This window comes from Balaenoptera physalus (assembly GCF_965194825.1).
Source record: "Balaenoptera physalus genome assembly, chromosome: 7".
Taxonomy (NCBI): domain Eukaryota; kingdom Metazoa; phylum Chordata; class Mammalia; order Artiodactyla; family Balaenopteridae; genus Balaenoptera; species Balaenoptera physalus.
Window position 1 is genome coordinate 5,474,547 of NC_138886.1, and position 11,451 is coordinate 5,485,997.

At 54.5% G+C, this 11,451-nt stretch overlaps 1 protein-coding gene across 3 annotated transcripts in view; it reads right to left on the reverse strand.

Moving 5' to 3' along the window:
* Positions 1–9,877, reverse strand: part of LAMC3 (laminin subunit gamma 3) — a 61,311-nt gene extending 51,434 nt beyond the window's left edge. For all 3 annotated transcript variants that reach the window (XM_082468094.1, XM_082468093.1, XM_082468095.1), the window contains exon 1: positions 9,439–9,877. In XM_082468094.1, coding sequence (XP_082324220.1) covers positions 9,439–9,814 — 376 coding nt within the window. In that variant the 5' untranslated portion in view covers positions 9,815–9,877. The remainder of the gene's footprint in view (positions 1–9,438) is intronic.
* Between the last annotated feature and the right edge of the window lie 1,574 nt (positions 9,878–11,451).

Genomic DNA, 11,451 nt, shown 5'->3' on the forward strand with positions numbered 1-11,451 from the left:
GGGACACAGGTTTGAGCCCTGGTCCAGGAAGATCCCACATGCCGCGGAGCAACTAAGCCCATGTGCCACAACTACTGAGCCTGCACTCTAGAGCCCACGCTCTAGAGCCCGTGAACCACAACTACTGAGCCCTCGTGCCACAACTACTGAAGCCTGCGCACTTAGACCCCGTGTTCCGCAACAAAGAGAAGCCACCCCAATGAGAAGCCCGTGCACCGCAACGAAGAGTAGCCCCCGCTCGCCACAACTAAAGAAAGCCCGCGCGCAGCAACGAAGACCCAATGCAGCCAAAAATAAATTAATTAAAAAACAAAATGTGGTCCATCCACCCAGTGAAATAGTATTCAGCCTTAAAAAGTAAGGAAATTCTGACACATGTTACAACATGGATGAACCCTGAGGACATTATGTGAAGCAAATTAAGCCAGTCATCAAAAGACAAATACTATATGATTCCACTTATATGGAGCCCCTAGAGGAGTCGAATTTATAGAGACAGAAAGTAGAATGGTGGGTGAGGGGAGAGAGCAATAGTATTTAATGGGGACAGAGTTTCAGTTTAGGAAGATGAAAAAATTCTGTGGGTGGATGGTGGTGAATATACAACAATAATACAACAATGTGAATATACTTAATACCAGTGAACTGTACACTTAAAAATGGTTAAGGTAATAAATTTTATGTTATGTGTATTTTACCACAATAAAAGAAAAAGCTGGGGCAAAAGTATACATATTGGCCCCTTGGGAATGCAGTGTGGTGACACAGATGAAGGGCCATAAAAATGTTCCTGGCCTTTGGTGAAAAAAAAAAAAAAATCCCACTTCTGGGAATTCAAACAAGACATGGAACCTAAATCAAGAAGTTCATCAAGGAATTTTTTTATAATAGGGAAAAAACTGGAACCATAAAGATTCAATAAATTGTAGGGCAAAAACTCACAGGATGATTGAAACCACTGAGACAGTTGACAATGAGTTTACAGTACATGGGAAAGTGAAAATGTTGAATGAAAAAAAGACAAACGATCTTACGTTTAGAATCATCAGATGATATTTAAAAATCCCTAAAGAACAAGCAGAAAAGAAAGACATCGAACGCATAAGCATGACTGTCCTCAGGGCAGAGGACTCAGTGACTTTTCTTCCCTTTTCAAGTGTTCTACATATTCCCAATTTTTTCTCACAAAGTTTGTTCTAATTTAAAAACTGGAGAAAACACAAATTAAAAAAAAAATTTAAAAAGCAACCGCCTTGCCATGTTCTGTTTTAAGATGTTTTTCAAAGTTACATTGCAGCACAGCCTGGCACTGTCACTCCAAGTCCCTTAAAAGAAAGCATGTGTCGCCAACGGAGCCAGTGTCTGAAGCGGCCGCTTCTGTTCTGAGCAGGCGTCAGACCTCGGAACCAGGTGAGGACTTGCCCCGGGTGTGCGTTCACGAAAGGATGCTGTGTGCAGGTCGCCGTGGGTCCACAGGCCCAGGTTCCTCTATAAACATCTAGCAGCCAGACACCTCTCAGGAGGGGAGCTTGGAGCCACTTAAAAGGTAGCTGGCAGCTAGAAGCGTGATTGGAAAAAGGCAGCCACCGGGATTTCATGCAAATGAACAACATCACACACTAGGAAACATCGCGGCTTTTCCCTTTCCTTGCCAAGCCAGGAGGTGAGAGAAGATGCAGGAACATCACAGAGGCGCGGCAGGGACTTTCTGTTACAAGAGTTAATTAGAAGGGCTAAGAAAGCAACTTAATCCCTGCTTTGCGATGAAAAGGTTTCTGCCAAAGGCAACCCGAAGGCTGGGGAAGGAACTGGCCCTGAGATCTAAACAGTGACAAGAATTAAATTTGCAGCCTCAACCCAGACCCTTGCAAGCTCCAGGGGCCTATGAGGCTTCAGGGTGATTGAGACAGCTGTGCTCCCATCAAAAAAGCTGGGCCAAAACGTCTTCCCCACCTGTTAACTGCGGAGCGACACTGCTTGGGGCCACATGGATCTCAACTCCCAGCCACCCAATATGCTGTTCCCTCTGCCTGGAACGCTGTTCCCTCCGCTCCTCACCTGGCTGGCTCCTGTGCATCCCTGCTCATCCCACTGGTTTAGCAGACTGATCAAATGCCCCAGCCTGAGTCCTGCGTCGAACACCTTTCTCCCGCCTTCCCTGATAGCTACTCATCCCTGGAGCTGTGGGTTAGGGTGCGTCACTGGTGCTCCCCAGCTGCCCTGAGCCTCTTCACCCTGTTCTGTAAAGACCTGCTCATCCCTCCCACTAGTCTGTGCCCTCCTTGGGACGGGGCAGTGAATCCTTAGAGCTGAGCACAGTGCCTGGTACACAGTAGGTGCTCCATAAATGCTTGCCAGATGAAGCATGATTTGTACCTTCAAGGAGGTTATAATCCAGTGAACAAGTTGAGACAGGCAGGCCTGACAACATGACTGAGGCTGTCCCAGTGTTCTGCCAATCACGACCCCCGAATGAGTCTGTTTAACAACAGCCAGCATTTAGTGAGCACCTACTATGTGCCAGGCACCTTGTTAAGTGCTCTATGTACGCTCTATCTCAGAGACCCCCCCCAAACAGTTCCATAACCGTGCACATCTTACTAACAAGGAACCCGAGGTTCAGGCAGGAGAAAGGGTCTCGCACAAGGTCACGTAGAAAACAGCCAAGTCTCTACTCAACTACAGGCTTGTCTGCCCCCAAGTTGCCGAACCAGCCACCCCTCCATTCAATGCTCAGAGAGAAAGGGCTGCCCAGGAAGGAGGTGCCAGTGCCCATGAAAACTGCAGAGGTTGCCCAAGCCAGCACCAGGAGCACCAAGCAATGTCCTCTCCAGCCAGCTGGGACATAAAGCCCGACAGGAATGACACCAGGGCGGTCATAAAAGCAGGCTGGCCCACATCCGGCACTGACGGAGCAGAATGAGCTACGAAGGAGAGGCTTATTTTGGAAAAAGGGAAACAAAACAAAGCCCTTTAATTGGAGCCATCTGGGGAGCAGTGGCCTGGGGATGGGGCTGGAGGGGACAGGGTGGGGAGCTGAGCGGAAGTGCGTGGCCGAGGCTGCCCTGCCCACCGTGGGCATGAGAACCAGGTGGGGAGAGCCGCTCCCAGCCTGCAGGAGGCATCTCAGCAGGGCTCCTCCGCCCTAGCATCTGGCCATCCACTGTTCTCGTCTTCCTCTCCCACCCTAGCTCTTGGCAATTTGGGGCTCGCTGAATCCCTGTGAAGAGCTGGGGAATCCCTGTGACCACAGTGCCAGACACCATGAGAGCCTGGCTGAATCAGAGCTAGGCCCACGACAGTTCCCTCACCTTTGGGCCAAGAGTCTAAACCCCAAATATGGATCAAGATTGTCAAGCCTATTGTCTAACCTGGGGAGAGTGAACAGATTTCGTCTGATTGATTATTGCCTAGGGCTTTGTGTTAAGAAGGATTCTGAGGTCCAGTCTGAATGGAGCCATGACCGAAATGTACAAACTACAAGTCTGCAAAGAGAGGTGTCAGGGCATTTAAGACCATCGCAATAAATCAGGGAACAGATGAGGGGCTGAGTGGGAATGATGGAGAGGAAGGCAAAGACAAGGAACATTCCAGACAGTGATCTAGTGATCTGGCGAATGCTGAAGTCAAAGGATGAGGAGGGAAGAATTGCAGCGGATTCCTGAGTTCCTTGCTTTGGTGCATGGAGCGACGAGGGGGAAGGAAGAAGGATGCCTTTACTTTTTAGTTTTAAATATATATATAACATAAAATTTACCATCTTAATCATTTCTAAGCATATGGATCACTGGTATTAAGCACATTCACACTGTTGTGCAGCCGTGGCCACCATCCATCTTCAGAACTTTTTCATCTTCCCAAACTGAAACTCCACACCCATTAAACACGAACTTCCCATTCTTTCCTCCCCCAGTCCCTGGCAACCACCATTCATTCTACTTTCTGTCTCTATGAATGTGACTCGTTTAGGGACTCATATGAGTGGAATCATAGAGTGTTTGTCCTTCTGTGTCTGGCTTATTTCACTGAGCATAATGTCTTCGAGGTTCATCCACGTAGCAGCATGTGTCAGAATCTCCTTCCTTTTTAAGGCTGAAAAATATTCCATTGTATGGCTTTGTATGCCACATTTTGCTTATTCATTCATCAGTGGACACTTGGGTTGCTTGCATTCTTCAGTTATTGTGAATAATGCTGCTATGAATATGGTTTACACGGTGCACCTTTACTTTTGGACCCTAAGTTTGGGGCCCTTGTGTGACATTCAAGGGTCGACTTTCAGGAGGATGCTTGAATGACCTGGTCAAGGGCTCAGGTGGGAGACTGGGCTGGAGGTGCAGGTGGAGCCCCAAACGACGACCATGATCCCAACAGGCAAAGCCAGGGGATGAGATGGGGAGAGGGCACAGCTGGTGGCAGGGTTGGTGGGGAGATGAGAGAGAGCAGGGGAAGGGAGGCGGGTGAAGCGGCTGGAGCCCTGGGGTGCCCAGGTGCGGGGCAGGGCCAGGAGGAAGGGTGGGACCACAGCTTAGGAGTCTGGGATGTATCTGGAAGGCTGGGGAGTTATTCATTCATGCATTCATCCACTCATTCCTTGTTTCCAGGGAGGAAATACAGTGTAGCCATGATGTGCTGGGGTTCACATCCCCGCTCCACTGCTTAGCAGCTCTGTTGCCTTGGGCAAAATACCTAACCTCCCTCCAGTGAAATGGGCAGGTATCTTGAACACAGTGACTCCATTTCCCCATTTGCAAAATGGCCATCACAATAAAAGGATTTCATGAGTAAACGCCTGCAAAGCACTTACAACAGTCCCCGGCACATGCACGACTAAATGCTGTCATTCCATCCATCCACCCAACCAACAGCACCACTGTGCAGGGGGCCCTGCGCTGGGCGCTGGGGTGCAGCTGTGAAAACAGGCATCCCCTCTGTATCCTGGAGCCGGTGACGGACACAGACAAACCAAAACCTCACGCTCATGATCTAGACTGTGACAGGGGAAGGGTGAGGGGCTGCAAGAACACGCAGGCAGGCTCTCCGCCCAATCCTGGGGGCTGAGGGTTTCCTGCAGGAGGTGACCTCAAAGCCTAGTGGGGCAGATAGTGGCTTGTCCGCTGTTGCATCCCCAGGGCTTGGTACAGGGACTGGCACGCAGTAGGCACCAGGCTGTTTTGTTTATGAATGAGATACGGGTTATCCAGGAGAAGGCGGGAACAGGAAGTTATGCCGGGCAGATGCAACAGCAAAGGCAAAGACCAGGAGGAGAGAGGCAGTCTCGGCCCATCCTCAGCCCTGCTGAAGGGCAGCTGGTGCAGCCAGAGTGGGAGCGGAGGGAGGCGAGATCTGGAGGCTGCCTGCATCCTTTCTGGGCTTTGGGACTTCCCACTCCTGCAACTGCTGGGTCCATCCTGAGCCCAGAGGGGGGCGAGGCAGTCAGGACCAGCTGGGCCCACGGCCATGGGGGGCTGCTTCTGTGGTAGAGGCTAATCAGGGCTGCTGCCTTGACCCCTGACCTGACTGGGGCCCAGCATTCCAGCCAGAACCCCCAGGGAGAAGGAAGGAGGACTTGGCGCCCCGGCACTGGCCTCGTCCAATGCAAACACGGCCACCCACTCGACAGGAAGACGCAGTGGAGCCAAAGCTCAGGAGACCCAGCCGGCGTCGGGCTCCACAGGGGCCGGCAGGTCCTTCTGACGTCCAGCTCCCACTGGGCCAGGCCCCGCTGTCCTCTTGTCCCCTCCGCTCTGGCCATCCAGGCCGTGCAGGTCCAAGAACACACAGAGCGGCCTCCTGGCTCCCCTTGACCTGGAATGCCCTCCACTCTTTTGTCAACTCCCACCACCCTTCAGATCTCCGAGAGGCCCGCTCACCCCGGGTGTGTCCCCTGAGCATAAATCGTCATCCACATCGTTCCCAGGGCCCAGCTTGTCTTCTGGCTCCATGAAGATGGAGCAGATGCTGAACGGATGCAGGGGAACTGGACCTGCACACGGGCGGCCCCCAGACGGGATCTGAGGCTGGAGGGCGGGGGGCAGGAGCCCACCCACCATTCCTCCTGAAACCTTCCCCTCGCTCAGGGGCTCAGAACTCACCTGCTCAGGGACTTAAGGGTCTTTCCAGTAGGTTCTCAGGAATCCAAGAAAGTGTACAAGCAAGAAGGGAGACTCCCCTGAGCCCAGCCAAAAGCTGAGGCTCCGATGGGCATAACCTGGACGTTTATCATCCCCAAATGCAGCGCGCTGCATGGAGGGTCCCAGGGTCTGCGGTGGGACCCTAGGCGCTGATTTCATCCTCAGAGCCTCAGTTTCCCTGTCTATAAAAGAACAAACGGGGACTTCCCTGGCGGCCCAGTGGTTAAGACTCCACGCTCCCAACGCAGGGGACACGGGTTCAATCCCTGGTTGGGGAACTAAGATTCCACGTGCCGCACGGCGTGGCCAAAGAAAAGGAACAAACGGTGCTGGGATGGGGTGCTGACTTAGTGGGGTCCCTAGCACGTGGTGAGGGCCCCCTGAATACTGTGTTACCCCTGATGACCGTCCACCTCCCACACACCCACTACTAGGCTCCAGCCTGCTCACCTCCCATGGCCTCCGTGGAGGGCTGGGAGCCACCAGACCCCGCTGCTGCCTTTCATCCCAGACAGGAAGCCTCAGCTTAGCGACAGGACTCGTGGATTTGGAACAGATGTCTGCGAGCTCGCAGGGGGCTGGGAAAGCAGCGACCTCCATCCAGGGCTGACCGGCCGCCTGTCCCTCCCCCGCCCTCACCCCACTCCCTCCAGGAGACCGGGGCCAGAGCCGCTGCCCACTCCTCCCTCCAACGAGGTCAAGGAGAGAGGGGGCAGAGCCAGCAGAGGTGGCCTGAGGGCTAGGAGAGCCTTCCCTGCCCACCTTGACTGAGGATCCATCAGGCCCCCACTGGGAATACCCTGAGATCCCAGACCTCTTCTTCCCCTGATATTATGCAATCTGTGGCTCAGAGTGGAGAAAACCAAATTTGAATGGAACCAAACGTGGGCCACGTCTGGGGCTGCTGTGGGTCCCCAGAACCCCTCCTGCATAAATGGGACCAGGGTCAGGATGTCTTTTGGGAGCCAGGTGGGCGAACATTTCTCAATCCCTTTGGAAGAGGCCACCCCAAGGGGAACCTCAGCCTGAGCCGCTCTCAGCAGAGTCCTGTTGGTCACACACAAGGACTGTCCCAGTTCCTGTAAGCACTTGGCCGACCTGAGCTCACAGGACCTGCACGCTGCCCGAGAAGTGGCAACTCTCACCCCATCTGACAGGGAGGAAACCGGGGCACGGGGAGGGGGTGGTGTTTGCCCAGTGAGTGGCTGTGCTGGGCCTGAGTGCAAAGCCTCTTCGGTGGCCTGGGGCAGGCAAAAGAGAGCCCTGAGCTGGGCCCGGGGCACAGGACAGAGGAGGTGACATTGTCCCTCCCTTATTCATTCACTGTGCAGACCCTTCCAGAGCCCCTCCCACGTGCCTGGTGCTGCACAACACGACGGGAAGAACAATGGTGTGTGTGTGTGTGTGTGTGTGTGTGTGTGTGTGTGTGTGTGTGTGGCGCAGGGCCTGGCACACACCAAGTGTAAACGGGAACTGCCCCAAATCAAAACACGTAGACCCTCTCCCGCCCGCTCCCGCCTCATCTGTGCCTGGCCTGAGCCCCTCGTCTGCCCCGGGTTCCACCCACACAAGCAACACATCAGCCAATCCTGCGTCCACTGTCATGGAACAGACTGTCTCCCACAGACCCTATCCTATCCCAGATTCCTTCCCCTGTGGCCTTGGGGTCCTGCCAGGCCAGTCCAGCCAGCTCCCCCAACCTCTCTCCCCCCACTGGTTTCCTGTCGCACGTCTGGGTAGAGACCCTGTCCCATCCCATCCGTCCCATCCCATCGACAAGCCCCACCTGGAGAGCCCGACAGGTCAATGGGTGGTAACAAGGCCTCAGAGCAACCGAGCTTCTTGGGGTGGCGGTGGGTACCAGCCTGATCTTCTGAGAAGGCTCGGTGTCCCCCCTACCACTTCAGTGCCATTCCCCAGCCCTCCCCAAGGCACTGTCACCCAGAGCTAGGAAGAGCCGACTCCACCGATGGGTGGAATTCATGTCAAGGAGTTTATGCTCTGATCTTGGATACACACGGATGTCAGTATGATTTAGCAGCTGTGTGTCTTTGGGCAAAAGACTTAACCTCTCTGAACCTCAATTTTCTCATCTGAAAAATAGGGATACATTCCCATAATTCCTTATCAAAACTGTTTGGCTCCGGATGTAGTTTAGAATTCAGAACTCTTCAGACTTTAGAGAGATGATGCAGTCCTTATGCCATGGATTGTGTTAACACCTCCAGCTGGGTCTGGGGCTAACAGCCATGTTCAAACATCTCAGGAACAGAATGTATGACTATTCACTCGAGGATCAACAAGGTCTATAGGTAGCCTCAGGTCAGGTTTAGCAGCCGAAATGAGTTATAAAAATACTTTGAGGGGCTTCCCCACTGGTCCAGCGGTTAAGACTCCATGCTCCCAGGGCAGGGGGCCTGGGTTCGATCCCTGGTCAGGGAACTAGATCCCGCATGCATGCCTCAACTAAGAGCCCTTGTGCCACAGCTAAGACTCACCGCAGCCAAATAAATAAATAAATAAATATTTTTTAAAAAATACTTTGAGTTTTCAGAGCTTTGGGAGATTTTGAACCCACAGATAAGGGAGTGTGGACCAATGGAAACACTCCCTCCCTGAAAGGGCTACGGAGCCGGGGGTCGGGGGGAGGTGGTTATTCCCATTCCCTGAAATGGGGGAGGTGCCAGGAGTGAAGTGCTGGGTCCAGACTCAGGATTGTGATTCCCGGGGACCTAAGGGCTCTTGTACCTTGGCATGGGGTTGGGTGGAGGGAGGCTTGGGCACAACAGAGAGGCCATGCCATCCGGTCCAGTTACCCAACAGCCGGGTGAAACTTGGCTCCTGCCCTGAGGGCAGCCTTCCCGGTGATGAACACGCTGGCTCTATCCCCAAGATCACTCCCAGGGACGGCACACAGCCTCAGGGATTCACTGAACCCCAGAAGTCAACCAGATGCCCCAAGATTAGGAGCCCCTGCCCCAGAGAGCCGACTAGTTCACCCCCTAGTGGGTCACCTCCCTTCTTTGCCCACAACAGCTCTGGGTCTAGGATGGACAATCATTACAGGGCATGGTCCTCGCACCCAGATCCACTCTCTGTAAAGGGCTCCCAGGAGGCTTCCCACCCCTCCCAGCCCCAAGAGACACCCATCAGTCTATCCTTCCAGATAGTGGGGGGCACAGATCCCTTTCCTGAGGCCCCCCCCATATCTGGATCCCACAGCTAACCCAGGGCGCGCAGCCTCGAGTCCCCGATGGTGGGCACAGGGGACGAGGTGATGGCGGTGCCCTGAGCCCGCGCTTACCCAGGTTGAGAGTGATGTTGACCGAGGTGGGGTACTGCACCCCGAAGGCCATGGACGGGCTCTGCCACCAGGTGCTGTCGTCCTGGCTGTGGAAGTCGGTGAGGTAGGAGGCGTTGTGGTGGCGATCGGGGTCGGCGGCGTCGCAGCGCTGGCACTGCGTCCCCGCTCCCTGAGCGCCCACGTGCGGGCAGAAGTCCTCGGGCGGGCGGCCGCACGTGTGGGAGGCCTCGGCTAGCCGGCCGAACGCCGCGTTCTCGAACACGGGCAGGCAGCGCTGCGGGCGCCCCGCGCCGTCGTAACACGCGCCCATGCCCGCGCCGGCCGCCCGCGGCGCCAGGAGCGCCAGGCCCAGCAGGAGCGCGGCCACCGCCGCCATGGTCAAGGGCACCGACGCCCTTGCGATCAGGCAGTGCGCGCCCGGCTCTGCGCGCCCGCCTCGGCTCCGGCTCCGGTGTGCGCGGACCGCGCGCGGGGCCCCAGGACGCGCCTCCTCCGGCGGGCGGGACCCATGGCGGGAGGGAGGGACAGACGGCGGGCAGCGCCCCCCAGCCTCCCGACCGCTCCGTCCCTGGGCGCTCACCCCCACCTGGTGGTCGTGCCCGGGAGTGCCCGGCTTGGGAGTCAGCCCCAGCTGCCTTGCCCTTGCTCTGCTGGGGGACCCTGGCTCTTTGAGCCTCGGTGTCCTCGTCTGTAAAACGGGATTGGTAATGATGCAGGTTCATTACCGTGCTTGTGAGGTTTCAGTGGCTGTTCATGACATGGAAACCGCTCACTAGTGCCTTTCAAGTCCTGTAATAAAAGGGGGCATCAGGGTCTTTACCTGGTCTTTCCCGTTGCACGTCTCCTCCCAGCAATAAAGTCACCCTAGGGGTAGTTCCTTAAGTTTCCACTGTTCCGTTAACTCTGAAAAGTGCTTCTGCTGCTGGCTATTCTCTGCTCTCAAGGCAGAGATTCTGACATTTGTGACCAAGGATACCTGGTCTCATCACAAACATCACCTCAGAGAGAGACCTTCCCTCCCCCACCCGCAGGAGATGCCCCCTTATATGCTCCATTCATTAAAATTAGTAAATCAAAGGAGAAAGCCAGATGCTCATCTCAATAGATGCTAGAGAAAACACTTGATAAAACTTAGCAGCCCTTCCCAGAAAAACTCTAAGGAAAACAGTAATAAACTTCCTAAACATGCTCAGGACTATTTTTCAGCTGCAGCCTTTGCAGCTAAGTGCTTCCCATCAGATGTTCTTGCTTGAGACTGGGAAAGTAAAAGTGGGCAGAGGCCATCCTCTGCCCTTCTGGTGATTTTTTCTGGTGGCAAGTGAGGTCACAGAGGAGGAGCCTTTCTGCAACAGCGTGCTTCCCATTCTCCAGCTCTGTGGGGGTTGAGAGGGCTTTGTGTGGTGGTAGCAGCAGCTGTGGCATCTTGACTCCTATTTCTGCCCCCTGGATTGCAGTTACAGAGTGAGCTCCCAGAGCCTCAGGTGGTGGCAGCTTCCCGGGTGGGTCAGTTCTGCAATGTCCTGGATGTCAGCACTTCCAGTGTCCTTCCATCCATCCCCTGAGCGCTTACCTCTCTGCATTCAGTCCTTCCTGTTGCAAACACCTAAGCACTTGCCAAGTGCTTGGCGCCAAGCCCAGCATGGTGAGGGTGGAGAGGGTGGGCAATAAATTGCTACCATTACAATGAAGACAAGATCCTGCTCTCTATGAGCCCTCGGTCTGACTGGAGAGGGAGACAGGGCACTAAGAAACAGCCTGATGACATTCCAAGGCTTGTTCTTGCCTGTTTTATAAGACTGGATTGTGACCACGTGTTTTCCAGTCGTTTGTTCCTTAGCAAACATGTACTGTTGCCCACTGTGTACCCTGCACTGTGTTGGGGACACAGAGGTGAATTAGACACCCCCCACCCCACCCCCTAGTGAGGGAGAGACACCATATCCATTGATGTCCATGAAGAGGCTGATAGGATGTAACGGAAGGTGGTGCATGGGGGGCTTGGGGTGTAGGGAG